Source organism: Barbus barbus (assembly GCF_936440315.1).
Source record: "Barbus barbus genome assembly, chromosome: 6".
NCBI classification, from domain to species: Eukaryota; Metazoa; Chordata; class Actinopteri; order Cypriniformes; family Cyprinidae; genus Barbus; species Barbus barbus.
The window spans coordinates 16,503,420-16,518,823 of NC_136734.1; the positions used below are offsets into that span (position 1 = coordinate 16,503,420).

The 15,404-nt window shown below is 36.2% G+C and overlaps 1 protein-coding gene across 3 annotated transcripts in view; it reads left to right on the plus strand.

Annotated features, from left to right (window-relative positions):
- LOC306871406 (double C2-like domain-containing protein beta) overlaps positions 1 to 15,404 on the plus strand; it is a 301,845-nt gene that overhangs the window by 273,150 nt on the left and 13,291 nt on the right. For all 3 annotated transcript variants that reach the window (XM_079419309.1, XM_079419310.1, XM_079419311.1), the window contains 3 exons: positions 4,688 to 4,762; positions 5,730 to 5,839; positions 15,053 to 15,179. In XM_079419309.1, the coding sequence (XP_079275435.1) occupies positions 4,688 to 4,762; positions 5,730 to 5,839; positions 15,053 to 15,179 (312 nt within the window). The remainder of the gene's footprint in view (positions 1 to 4,687; positions 4,763 to 5,729; positions 5,840 to 15,052; positions 15,180 to 15,404) is intronic.

Consider the following 15,404-nt stretch of genomic DNA (forward strand, 5'->3'; position numbering starts at 1 on the left):
TAGGAGCCAATGGCTCCTTACTCGATTTTTTTGTCTGGAGCCCTGTTAAGGGTGAGTAAATGACATTTAAATTTTTGGTACAACTATCCCTTTAAGAAACATTTCTTCTTATCATCAATGTTGAAAACTGTGGCTGCTTAATATTTTTGTGGAAAACATTTTTAGGATTCTTTGATGAATATAAAGTTCAAAAGAGCAGTATAAGTCTTTTTGTAGCATTTTAAGCCTGGTACACACTAAGTTTTTGTTCGTCGGCCGACTAAGTTTTCTCAGTGTGTTCCGCGCCGTCGGCTGAACTTGGTCCTCGTCTGCTTTTTTCGGACGATTCGACATCGGCGTCGGAGCTTGTCAGTCAGTCGGGGCATCTGATCATTCTGATTGGCTGTTCAGCTGGCGAACCAGTGCTTGTGAGAAAGGCACAGAACGGACGTGCTACTTGGCCGTCGAGCGTCGGCTTGGTGTGTCAGGACTACTTTGGACCCAGACGCTGCCGACGTGATCAATTTAATACATTTGCTGAATAAAAGTAAGGAATAAAAAAATCATACTATTCAGGGTGATCAGTACCACTTAGCAAGTAAATAAAGTATAATAGTAGTATAAATCCACCTCTAACCGGAAGGCAAATAGGGACTTCTGAAGGATTGACAATCTTCAGTGGCTGAGATTGGAGAGATTGCACATTTAACTGTTGCTCCAGGGCTTCACCAGCTACATCTTACTGGGAGAATGTCAAAGATAAATCCACTATTAAAGAAAAATGTCTCAGCACAGCATGTGAGAGACTCTGAAGCCAGTTGGAAGAAGGTTCAGTGGTCTGATGAGACCAAAATTGAGATGTTTAGCCATTAGAATAAACTGCATATTTGGCATAAGCCAAACACTGCAGATCAGAAACACACCATCCCCACAGTGAAGCGCAGTGGTGGCAGCATCATGCTGTGGGAATGCCTGGCAGGCTTCTGAGGGTAGAGGGTAAAAAAAATGCAGTACAATACAGGCAAATCCTAGAGGAAAACATGATGAAGACTGCAAGATATCTCTGGCTTGGCAAAAGATTTATTTTCCAGCAGGACAATGAGAAGCGCAAAGTCACAGATACACAGCAATAACTGAAAAACAACATTTATGTCCTGGAGTGGTCGTGCTCACACGTCAATCCAATTGAGCAGTCTGAGCAACTCTGAAATTCTCCCTCATTCATACTCCACTTTGCAAAGCTAATCAGAGACCCACATCCAGGCTTTGGAATTATTTCTGTGTTTTAATGTTGAAAAATATGGATACACTGTAGATGAATTAGTGCTGCTGTCAAATTTAACATTTATGATCAGGTAAATATGTTCCATATTTTTGTGCTCTTGTTTGAAGTGATTTAAGATCTGCAGCACAGGTTTCCATGATGCTTTCAATATACAGACATAAAAATATCAATAAATGCTGGAGGCCAGAAGACCAGCTGAGAACTGCTGCTTTAGGTTATTTTCTTATTTTCTTTAGTTAAACAGGAACTGAATATATTAACATACTAACTACAATATATATACATACACACTATATTGCCAAAAGTATTGGGTCACCCTCTTCTAATGAACATGTTTGACTACTTTAGTAATTTCTATGAGTACAAATCTTAATGTTTAAACATATAATGATATTCTAGGGAATTGTGTGCTTATAATTTTATAGCAACAGTTTGGACAGGATTCTTTTCTATTCTAACATGACAGTGTCTCTGTGTATAAGGCACGGTTCAAAAAGACATGATTGATTCAGTCAGTGTGGAAGAACTTGACTGGTCTGCAGAAAGCCTAGTCCTGATCCCAGCTGAACACCTCTGGTGTGACTTTATATGCAGACCTTGAGCCAAAAACTCATCACCAAACACCACTGACTTGTATAGACACTATAAGGACAAAAGTGTTGGGTCTCTTCTTTAGAACAAAGTGTCTCTTCTTTAGAACAGAAAAAGGCACTAACAAAACTGTGGCAACGAAGATGGAAACATAATTCATGAATTTAAAAATTGCATTTCCATCTCTATTGCAACAGTTTTGGACGCGTCTAAAATGATAGTACCCTTATGTACAAGTCATTGGTGTTTGGTCTGCATATAAAGTCACACCAGAGGTGTTCAGCTGGGATCAGGACTTGGCTTTCTGTAGTTCTTCCACACTGACTGAATCAATCATGTCTTTTTGAACCATGCCTTATACACAGAGGCACTGTCATGTTAGAATAGAAAAGAATCCTGTCCAAACTGTTGCTATAAAATTATAAGCACACAATTCCCTAGAATATCATTATATGTTTAAACATTAAGATTTGTACTCATAGAAATTACTAAAGTAGTCAAACATGTTAATTTAGAAGGCAATATAGTGTGTGTGTGTATATATATATATTAGTGCTGTCAATCGATTAAAAAAATTAACGAATTAATCACACATTTTTCTAAAATTAATCGTGATTAATCACGCTTAACCCCACCTAACATTCAAGTTTTTAAATAAACAATCTTCAAATGTACAATGTACAAACAACATAAAGACAGTATATTTTTAATATTTCTTTAATGGTATCTTTTTTATGATTGAAGGCCAGCATCACTGATATCAATACTACTGATGTCTCTAACATTTATTAGACTTAACGTCTAATTTAAGTGAACTTAAAACAATCTTCACATGAACCCATTATAATAAATGACATATTTAGCAACCTGTGCCCTTCAGCAGAAATATACAGAAAATGAATACTTACCAAACACTAAATTCTAAATTAAATATAGATGAACCCCTTAAAACTATAAAATGTATTGATTTGCTCTTTTTTCTTTTGTTCTTGGATTAATAGACATCACAGCAGCTGGTTATTAAATTATTTGCCTGCTATTGCTTTAAAAGCTGCTGCTGCTGAAGGTGATGGGGATCTGACATGCATCTTATTTTCTCACAAATCTCTTTACATTTTCTGACTCACTTCAGGTCTGAAAGTCTCAACTAATGAGCGGATGAGTTGAATTGGGTATTTTAGATGAGGGAGACAGTGCTGGGGTGCCTCAGGACAGTTTTTAAAACCATTTCAGAGACATGTACTTAAATGTGACGCATATATAACATATTGCATGCATGCACACAGTTTAAGGCAGCTTTAATCGCCTTTTTGGTAACTTCATGCCTTAACTGACGGCATAACTACGACATTGCATGCACGTAGTTTCTTTCGCTGTATGATATGAAATGATATAGGCTACAGCGCGCACCGGCACCTTTGTGCGTGTATTTGAAGAGCGCGCGCTACAAGCACAGTATCTTTTACGCGCTTGTTTGACTCGCGTCTGGGGTGGAGGCGACGTATAGAGCACGTGTCTGAAACTTCTCCCGTTTGATGTGGTCATAAAGACATTCTGCATCTAAATCAGCGTTAACGCGCTAATTTTGACACCACTAATATATATATATATATATATATATATATATATATATATATATTAGACAGCATTATAAGAAGTAGACAAATGTTTGCCCATAAAGAAATATGACTTCGTGCCAGACATTTCTGGAAGGACCTGAAGCTCTTTCAGCAGCAGCACTCTGTGGGAATAAACTTGATTTTATTAGTGCAAAAGCTCTCTCTTGACTGTTGTTTATTGAAGATAATGAACACTTTCCTCAAATCATGCTGTAAAGTTGCATTATGCAGACTGCTAAACTGAAAACCATTATTTGGACCGTAAAGGTAAAACCAGACTTTGTGAGGAACATGTTCCCTTAATCAAAAACACTCCCCTCGAGGTTTCTGAGAGACAGTGGTGCTATTCTCTGACTGTGAATGTAATGCTTAATAGTGTTGAAAATATCTAATTTATATGGCATTATTCATTAATACCCTTTGGGATATTGATGAGCCTCAAGATCTACGCAACCGTACGAATCCAAAGTCCAATGCTACCTCACCGAATCCCACCACGAAGACTGTAATTAAGCAGTAGCGCAGAGGAGATGATGGGTGTCAGGTGGTGCAGAGGTTTTCAATTAAATCAATGTTTGCCTGTAGACTCTCTGACAGCAGACAGTGTTGTCTAGCTTTGTATTGATATTTACTCGAAATCCTGCGCAGCTTGTAGTTCATTCATAACCCTCTAGTTCTGTGTGGGGTCTCAGAGACCCCAAGGCTGTTTAAATAGCTCAAAAACATACTTAATAATGAATCCGGTTGAATCTGATTATAAAGAAAATTTCAAAAACATGCATCAGACAAACCTGAACATTATATAAAAACACAACATCCATTATTATTTTAGGCACCAACAACACAATTCATTTTTGGATGATTGCACGTCTGATATTTCTGCCGTGTTCATGCAACGATTGGGCTTTTTATGCCCAAAGTGCTTGAGCTTTTTGCCCATACTAAAATTCATGTTAATAGAAAGCTAAGAGCTTCAGGAGAGTGCTCTGCTGTCATGGCACGACATCACCTCCAGTGTTTCTAATTAGCTTATTTGGCCGGATCTGAAACAGTACGTCTTGTTAGAAAAGCAGGAGTTTGACGTGAATTGGATATCTACAGCCTGTGGAATCTATCAGGCTGACATGGTGCTTCGTGCTGTTGACTTCACAGGATGTCTAAAAGTGGTTGTTTTTCATAAGTCACACTTTTTTTTTCTTTCCCTCTCCCTTAGGGGCTCAAACCAATGGATCACAATGGGCTGTCAGATCCCTATGTTAAGCTGCACTTGCTGCCTGGAGCTAGTAAGGTATGTGCCTACTCTCCCCTTGGAGATGTATTGTTTTATACAATACAATGAGCCTTGTAGTAATGTTGTTTTAAGGCAGTGGTTCTCAACCAGAGGGCCTGGACCCATTAGGGGGCCTCAAGAAACTTCCTTCCACGGGATAACAGAAAATTAATCAATAAATTATTAAGAATATATATATTAATATTATTATTAATAAAATAGAATATCTCAGCATCTTAAATACTACCTTAAGATCTTCCTTGTCACTGAACAACCTCTGTGCTCTACAATTATCATCATGCTTCACATTATAATTCATCTGTTTTTGACCGCAACCCTTCTTGCTCACCCTGCCAACAATCCACTTAGCTACTGACAACATAAGACTCCTCTAAGTCATTCTCCTTCTGTATGGATCATATGTCCTACAGTACAACTGAACTCTCCTTCACAGGGTTACAGAATAATTGAATGGGACAGGATGTCTGAGTTAACCCATTATGATTAGGAAACAGATCACAGATGTACTTGATGAACCAAAGACACAGGCGTTAATCACACCTGTTTTAATCACCTGCGTTAATCACACCTGTTTTAATCACCTGCGTTAATCACACCTGTTTTAATCACCGTAAGACACTTTCTACTTTGCCATGAACGGTTCTTCAATAAATGGTGTAAGAAGGTGCTTAAGCTTTATAAAATGGTGATCGCCAACCTTGGAAGGTCAAACTAAATATTATATGAGCTGTTTTATTTTCTATTCATTCTAAATGAGGTTTGCCCTTTTTTAACCGTGTTATTAAAATGTGGTACATGTCTAAATGCAGAAATTAAAACCCTGATTCATGTCATTTTATTATTATGATTTTATTCCAGTTTCGAATCTGGAAGGTCTGGCTTCTTCTTAGATTGTGCTCATTTAGCGAACTAGTGCCAGTAAACACAACCACTAATCTACAAGCAAATCTGTCATCTCTTCCAGGCCAATAAGCTCCGCACAAAGACCCTACGCAACACTCTCAACCCCGTCTGGAGTGAGACCCTAACGTATTATGGGATAACTGATGAAGATATGGTTCGCAAAACACTCAGGTACCCAATCAGAATCTATACATTCATTTCTTTTATATGTCAAGCCTACTGACAATAGCTTATCCATTGTAAAGAAGTGACCTGGTTGTTAGAGTGTAGCAAAGGGTTGATTACCCTAAAAGATGCATTTGCTACATGTTGAGAGGGAAAACGTTGTTCCTATGACATATACTGTAGATGGGATCAGAAGAAAAGGATAGTAGAGAAAGCGGAACACAAAGCAAACCAGCTTAATAAGTTTAATGAGGGCTTTTTAAAAATGTCAGTGGTGATTGAACTGAGATCCTACTTTAATAAGGAAAAAAGCGAATGTAGATGTTTTCTTAATTAAGTGTCCATGGTTACATGATTCCCATGATCCAGTTGTAATTGGGTGGGTCAGGCCCACACCAGGCCCCCATGCGGTGCTGAACCTGAGACTTAATTACAAGCTGAATAACCATTTGCCATCAACAGCTTCAATGATTCTTGGATCGCTGCCATACAAGTGCTGAATAGAGTATAGTGGGATAAGGCATTCATAAAAATAAAAAGCCTCCAGTTGAAGGACTGGTGAATGAGGGAGAAACTTACTTCTCAGTCAGTCCTCCAAAACTGATCTGTTTAGATCTGGTGTTTGGGGTGTCCATGAAACCTCTCTGTTCCTGTTCCGATGTATGACAGTAAATTGAGAGAACAGTATTTGCTTTATCCTGTAAAATGGCATTATATTCCTTGGACGTTATGTGACCCTGCAGAGCAATTATCAGGATCTAATCACTCCAATTAGCTGGCTGCTGATGCCATTAGAGTTTCCTCAACATGTTTAACTGTTGCCAACAGAAACAGGAGTACAGAGAGCATTCATTTAGTTTTGCCAGTGTTTTTGGGTGTAAAAAGTAGGGAGTGATGTGCACTGGCCTTGGTTACAAGTGGGCTTTGTTTAGTCAGATTCTAGTTCAATTAGCATCTATCCTTGGATGGGCATTTGGATATGTGGTGTTGCAACTGTCAATATGGAAGGAAATAAAAATAAAAAGTAAATAAATAAATGTATTAAACACTAACTTTACAATACAAAATAGTTAACTCTAATAATATGCAAGACATTTTACGCAAACTTTTTACAGGTTTTGTAACCTGACTCTTTAGACCTGACTCTCATTATTTACCTTGCGTCGTAATTCAAAGTGGCAGTTGCTAGAGGCCTTTAGACTCTGTGCCAACTGGTAATCAACCTATCAGGACTCACCTTTGCAAACATTTTAAAGTTTTTCATGTCATATTATTTATTTTGGCCACACTGTTTAAGTCATATACAGTGTTGCCTGGTGATTTCACTCCAGATGAGATGTCATTGGCCCTTTTACTGCCTTACAAACATGACTGTTGCAAAATGGGTTGTTGTTTTTTTTACAGAGCTTGATTGTTTAGCTTGCATTGAAACCCTGTGCAGTGATTGAAATGCTGCATTAGGATAATAGCACAGACAAAGTGGCAGTAAAAATTACACCACAGAGGAACATTAGTCTCCACTTGTGTGTATCATTACATAACAGCTGTGTTACACACACAATATCCCTCAAATCCATTAAAAGCAGATTAACCAAGTTGCCTGAGTAGAGAACCCACTTGCCATTGTCTTTCTAGTTAAATGTTGCAAATGTAAGAAAAGGGTTTAATGTGTCAGATAATGAGGTCAAAAGTACAAGTTTTACACATAAATGGACATTTAAATTTTATTTCCTCGTGGTTAATGGAATAAATGTCAGTAAATGAAAATAATAGTATTGTGTAGCTAATTAAACTCATGTCGTGCACACATTCACCTCAGTGCTGCGCATGCTATCTGCAATACAAGTCACTACAGAAAATGGCCATTGATTACTGAAAGAGCACTTTTTGGTCTTTGTCAGTGCTAACAATGTATATGAGCTGACAAAGCATTAAATGGGAATCAGATTTCAATTTGGTGTTGATTAACTCTTACTTAATATGGATTAGTTTTCCGTTAGAAATGAAGCTTGCAAACCATCAGTCTCTGTCTCAGATACACCCAGTATATAAAGGAAAAGTATACTCTGGAAGGTGGAAAATATGAACTAATGTCCCAATACTTTGGCCAAATGAGCTTGCATCTAATTAGGAATTCATAGTTTATTGGATCATTGGAATTTCTTTGGAATACCAAATACTGACTATAAAAATACTTTTTATTTGGCTTTGTAATATTTAGTTTTAAGACCATGAACAATAGTCAAGGATACCGTTGGGGGCAACTGTATTTCCCTACATTTTTAAATAAGATTATTTAATGTGATTTTTACAATTAATATTTTTTTCTGTCTAAAGGACCACTTGAATGCCAGATATTTAGACTGTTCATTTTTATCAGGATTATTGGCAGCAAGTTCAAGAGCAATTGAACTAAATGCTATAAAATATTGTGTGACTGAATTAAAAGATTGGCTGTTTTGGAAAACAATTTTTGACTCTTCATCTGCTTACTATATTTTAGTAAAAAAAAAAAAAAGATTGAACCCCATTTCAAATAATTATACTAGTTTTTGCTTACACTTTCGCTTTTAAACATTTTATTATGCCTGACAGCTAAAGTAATTAGTACCATATAAATGCAAAAACGATTTAGTTAATATTAAGTATCAAAGCAGTTGATTACTTTGAGGTGTGCACCCTTTTCAGATACAGTTGATTCATTATTTTAAATAAATGCAATTCAAACTATATCTTTTTTATATATATAAATATATACAGTGCACAGCATAAATGACTACACCCCCTCTGAGGAAATACAAAAGATATATTTTCTTAACGATCACTAAAACAATTAATTAAACGATGGAAAAATTGATTATTAAAGTTATTAAACATATACTTAATAAAAAACTAAGAAATATATGTAATTTATATCTGTACAAATGATGGCAGATAAATTGTAGTTTGTGAGTTAAGTTAGGAAAATAATAATTCAAATAATAAATCTCCTAATAGAGATGAGACGGAACAATGTGACCGGCAGTCTCTTTTTCCTGAGCAACTTTGATGTTGCAAGACGCTAAAAAGTTTGACACCGACACCAGGTTCATGGTGGAGTCGTCTAGACAGGCCAGAGCAGTGAGAGCAGGCAGTTATTGTGTGAGTCACAGACTTTTCCCGCTAAGATTGCAGCCCTGGGTTTGGAGGCTCCCAGATTTGTCTGGACTCAGTGTGAATTAATGAGGCAGAGAGTCTGCGCTTCAAAGGTCACATTTCTGTGCTTAAACGCTGCAGTAACGGCTTCATTCAACACAGCTAGAGGGAGGTGGTGATGGGATGAAGCTGGGTGATTTAAGAGTTTGAACGGTTGACCTGAGGCCTGGGATGAGGGTTTCAGCCTTTTTTAAAAGCTTTTTGTGCTGTTTTTAAATGAGTTCCTTTGGGATGAGGCTGTATGATGAAGTGATCCGGACAAACTAACCAGTTGACTGAAATCTGTCACTGATGTTTACTGTTTTGAGGTGAAGTACAGAAATGTGTCTGTGTGCGTCTGTGGACATCTGGATCGAGGAGGACCCACCTGATGATTCACCGTCGCTTTTCTTTAGGGCTGTCTTAGCCAGTTTCCATGGAAACCAAAAGTCTCCCCTCACAGTCGCTCTTGTCCTTCACGTAAATAAACTGCAAATACTGGCATATTAAGCGTCTCACCTCTAGCGTTTACAAAAACTACATTTTCATTATTTCCTCTTGCAGCGTTCTGGCACTTTATAACTCCTTAAATTTTCTCAATAAAGCCTGTCTAGTAAAGCCCTGATGGTCTGTGCCCACCAGTGATAAAATTGTCTTATGTCTGACTCTGTCTTGTTTGCTCTTGATCACGATGAAAGGAGGGTACAAATGAAAAGAGACAAAGGCGTTCTCTCTAACAGGAAGAGAAATCTTCTATTTCAGTTCCTCTGTAACGTCATCATTAAATTACACTGGCATTCTGTGCTCCAGTGAGTAGTGTTGACATAGTTTAAACAGAGGTTTAACATTCTACTATAATGAGCAAATAATGGTGTAGAAAACAATTTTCACTCAGAAACAAATATAATTAAAAAGAAATGGCAATAGCACATTGAAACGTGAGTGAAATTTTGCAGTTGAAAGATTGAAATACTATTTTCTTGTAAAATGTACTCCAATAATCTATGCTTTTTTTTTTTTTTCTCACAATGTATAGGTTAGTCAAGAAGTAAACGTGGCTAATGTGAATGTGTGACAAGTCACATGAATACAAGCAGTGCTCGAAGTGCTGTTGTGCTGAAAGTATAATGGAAACACTGGGAAAACATTTTACCATCTGAAATATATTCACACTGCATGAATATACTTTAAAATAATTATTTATATAATGCATGTGTGTTGGGCAGAGGTTTTCAAACTAGGGGTGCTATAACATTTGTGAAAATATGAGAGCAAGGAAAAATGGTCACACTTTTTAAGGTCCAATTCTCACTATTAACAATCCATTTACAACTAATTTTACTGCAATAAACTCATAATTTGCTGCTTATTAATATGTAGTTGTTTGGTTTAGGTATTGGGTGGGATTAGGGATGCAGAATATGTGCTTTATAAGTACTAATGATATGTTAATGCTAATTAGCAACTAGTTAGTAGTGAGAATTGGTCCCTATATAAAGTGTTACCTAAATGTTTTACATAATGTATTTCTAGATATGTCAAAGAAAATATGTACATAAAAGAATATGGACATAATTATAATGTTTAACACAATCATTTTTAACATGTCAAATTTGATATTATAGTTTAATTCTAATTTCTAAATACAGCCCTTTTTAAATCAATAATTAATAAATACCAAATCTGCTATGATTTCCAAAAAGACACAAAATACTATTAATACTATATTATTTAATAAAAAATAACTTACTTTCCAGATAATAATTTAATAATTAGCCAATATAAAATCCAATTTTGTATAAAACAAATATTTAATAATTAAAAAAAGTTTCTATAAAATCAGACTTAATATTTCTCTCACACAGTATAAGTCTTTATATATAAAAATATATAGCTGCCTTTATAATTTATATAGTGATGCTTCAAAAAAAAAAAAAAGGCAACAATTTGATTTTATTTAGAGATCCTTGGCATGAAAAAGTCTGAAAAACCTTATAGGACCCGGACATGTGATATGCGCAGTCAGGAGCCTTTGTATGTAGCATCTCATAGAGCTTTAACCTTTCAGATTGTCACATTTAAGCATAATTCATTATTATTCACAATCTTCAAATCATCTCATCTGCAGGGAAAACTTTATGGACAGCTTCACAAAGAGAGCCACAGCACTCCTACAGAGTGTAAGTCAGACATGAACACGAAGTCAGGCTTCAGTCTTTCAGACTTTCACACAATGAAGCTCTGAGGTGTTATCTCCCTTCAGCATTCGGTCTTTCCCATTATTCACCAAACCTCATTTTCCGGCAATCTTCATGTGTCGCCAATGAACATCAAAGTGGTGTTTTAATGGTGGGCTGAACTCTTCCCGTAGCTATGAAAAGCATGTGATTGATCTGAAAAGGCATACCTCCATTGCCAACATCGTCTCAGACAGTGACAGCTCTATTCAAAGCCAAATTGCCCACTCTGTTTGAATCAAACTAGAATTTGAATCAAATTCAATTACCCACACAAGTGGCTCACCTCTCGTGCCTTTATACCCGAGAAAGCCTTTTAATTTGCACTTGCTGTTTAAAAATACAAAAATACTATTTGCAAACACATTTTCTGGAACGTTTACAGACAATTAGATGTAGCTAGATGTGCTTCACCTCTTATTTTTCTTATTTTATGACACAACGGGATTTATCTCTGAATAATAAAACAAAGAGGACTACAACAGAAAGCTTTTTTTTAACGCAGGAACCCCAGCCTCTTCCAATCTCAAATAACGAGTCTGTCTCTAAGGCAAATGTGCATAGTTTATTCATTTCCCTCTCAGCATACTTTTAGCTCAAAATATGCCTGATCTAATTTTCTATTACACTGTTTGGATATTACAATTTGGCCGTCTTCATGAACTCTGACATTTTACTTCCTGCTTATATTTTTAGTGGGAATTTAATTTAACTGACTGACATGGTGTAATTATTTCATGAATGAAAGCATGAACCAATATAATGTTCCAACCATATTAACATATCCTTATATATATTTATCAATTTAGTTTTCTGTTTAATATATTCATTACAAATAAATTGATTATTAAAACTATAAGAGCAGTTTAACAGAGTATGTTTGTGTGAATACTTGCCAAGACAGATATCTGAATATTCACAAAGCTGGAATGCTGCATTGTAGAATATATTTTTGTAATATTGTGAAATAGTACGATTTAAAACTATATATATATTGCTCAAGTCTTCAGTGTCACATGATCCTTTAAATCTAAATATCTAAATATGCTGATTTGTTTCTTAAGTTGTATTTCTTATAAATATTTAAAGAAGTTTCAAAAGTGCTGCATAATATTTTTGTGGAAACCTTTTTTCAGGATTATTTGTGTGGAACGTTCAAAACAACAGCATATATTTAAAATGTAAATCTTTTGTAACATTATACATATCTTTACTGTCACTTTTTATCAGTTTAATACATCCTTGCTGCATAAAAGTATTAAATTCTTTCTAAAACAAAATATATTTTAGTAAGGAGGACCATTGCTTTTACATCTTACTAAACAGAACTTTTATATCTCTCATTATGCAGGATTGTTTTTGCAAATTTAAGTCTAGACATACATATCTGGCTCATGCCGAAAAACACAATGTACTGTGATTGCCTGTGAGAATAGCATTGTAGAAAAATCCCAGAACTCCCTGCACATTTATCCAAGAGAACAGTTAGCATTAAACATGCGCACTACAGTAATCAACCATAATCAAAACAAACAGAAAAAGCGCTGTTCTGGAAACAGCATGAAGAGCAATCCAGCACACATAGCCGTCTGGGGACACAGTCATATCCACATGTAACACAGGAGAGGAAAGTGGCTTTATTAACCAGACCTTTTGAACATGCCGGAGTGGTGCTGTAGCTGCCCGTGCCTCATTCAAGACCTTCATCAATCTGCTGGGAAAACAAAGTGTGATTGCCTGTTTACCTGAAAAGACTTTGGAGAGCAGAACTACTGAGCCAACCTGAACAAGTTAGCAATGAATAGCTATGGTAAGTTACAAATACAAATAAACTTCCAGATTGGAATAGAACAAGCATTCAGGAATTCATTGTTAAAGCAGTGAAAAGGTAACAAATGGAAACAATGTGGATAGGGCAGTATTCGGTGTTCTTCCTTACCTTATTGACTATTAAGGCTGTGTAACTCAAATCGATTGAAGCGTAGACATTGCTAGACCTTATTAAGACAGGCTTTGGCCCTAGTGTGTTTCATCTCAGCCCCCCTAAAAATCTGATTAGTTTTACGAGTCAATTTGAGACTTCTCCTTACTAGTTATTAAGAACTTTTAAAATAGGTGGCACTGGGTAGCAGTTCAGCTCTCATGCTCCTCTTCTCTCATCTGTATAATAAAATAAAATGCAACCAAATACATCACTGCTCAGAATGAAATCCTAGAATCTCCTTTTCTACATTAGTCTGTTTGATGTATTTTATTGTTGGACATCCTGATATATGAAAATGTTTTTAGATCATAAACCATCACAGACTACTCTGTAAAGTGCCCTATATGCTTGTATGTCTGTTTCTAACACAGTTTCTGTGGAGTTTTATGATATTTGTTGAAGATGGAGTTGAAGGAATCAGTCATGTTATGAGGTGTTAAGCATGCGGACTGAACCTGAGACATGTAAACGTGTCTAGAGTGAAAATATGTCTGAATTTTACTGTCTGGATCAGCAATGCTGGCTTGAGAGGCACTGGATAGAACCTGCTATTTAGCTCTTTCATTCACCAAAACATTTCAAACACATATTCTACAAACACTGGGGTCTGGTTTTCATTTAAGTGTGTATGTGTGTGTGTATATTAAACCTGTTTAAAATTAAATAAATTGTTAAACTGATGGACTAACTAAACTTTGAATTGTATTTAGGAGAAATTATTGGATGGCACATAGCCACAGGAAAATAAACATCACATAAGCTCAATTGGTTCTCGTACTTATGACATGCCAGGTTTGAATGTGCAAAAGCTTAAATAAGATTTCAGAGCCTAAGCAGAAGACAGTCTTTTCAGTAATTAACTTGCGTTTTGGTCTGTCCCTCGCATATGTCATATAGATTTAGCTAACTTTGAATAACACGATGCGCATGGTGTTTTTGATGTCCTTTTTGGGACTTCATGCACTTTTATTATGTGGAAAAGAGCAGCTAGCATATTCTGCAAAATATCTCAGTTTAACAGAAAGAAATGGCATGAGAGTGAGTAAATAGTAAGATTTTCATATTTTGGTGAAATAATTCTTCTTTCTGCTGTTGGCCAATTCATCACCATCTTAAACACATGGATTTGTTGTTATTCTGGCCATCTGTTCTTTCTGTAAATGAGAGATATCAACAGTAAGTTCTTTTTTCCTATGTGAATTACTCATCTGCATCCAGTCAAATGTTATTATTGACCTGTGCAAAACTAAAAGAAGCCGTGCCTTTGTTCCTACCCCCACATATCAAGTGGTTCTTGCCGACGCTGCAAATAGCACAGAAAACTAATTTCACAGTGAGCAAGCTTAATGCAAATGAACATCTATAGTGAAAAAGAAAGGATGTGACATGTGGCCAAGTATGGTGAAACACACACCGATAAAAAGATCCTCCCATGGAGCTTCTGCTATGGATTCTAAATATATAGGATATACTGAATAATTGGTTGCAGTCACACTATGTATTTGACAGAGAATAAGTGCTTTTCAAAACCGTTATGAAGCACAGGTGGTGGGGAATCAGTTTTTAATGCTTTCTTTCAACACTTGACTTGATATGTGGATATGTACTCCTCCATAAATTTCTTTGACTGAACGGAGTACAGATTTTATTAGTAGGTTCAGACAGGGTCAGAACAGTTTGAGATAAGTATAAATGTATTTTGAAAGCTTTGAAATGGTACATCAGATTAACATGGTGATGAAAGTCTTCTCACCAGCTGTATAATTCCTTTACATGTCAAATCTACAACTCAGAACTCACAGGCAATCTTTTGTTTTCATCTAGGATTTCAGTGTGTGACGAGGACAAATTCCGCCACAACGAATTCATTGGTGAAACCCGAATCCCCTTGAAGAAACTCAAACCCAACCAGACAAAGAACTTCAGCAACTGTTTGGAGAAACAACTTCCTGTGAGTTACAGTCTTTTAGAGTTCATCTCTGAAAATGAGTCAGTCTGACGACGGAAGGAGCTCAGTTGTGCTAATCATCAGTGTGGTTGTCTGTGAGTGATGGAGAAATTGAGGGAAGTTTGAAAGCTACATAAGGAGATTCAGATATCAAATTGATTAGGACGTCCAAAGTGACTCTCATTAGAATCAACATAGTAATTAGAAATCAATTATCATTGGAGCAAC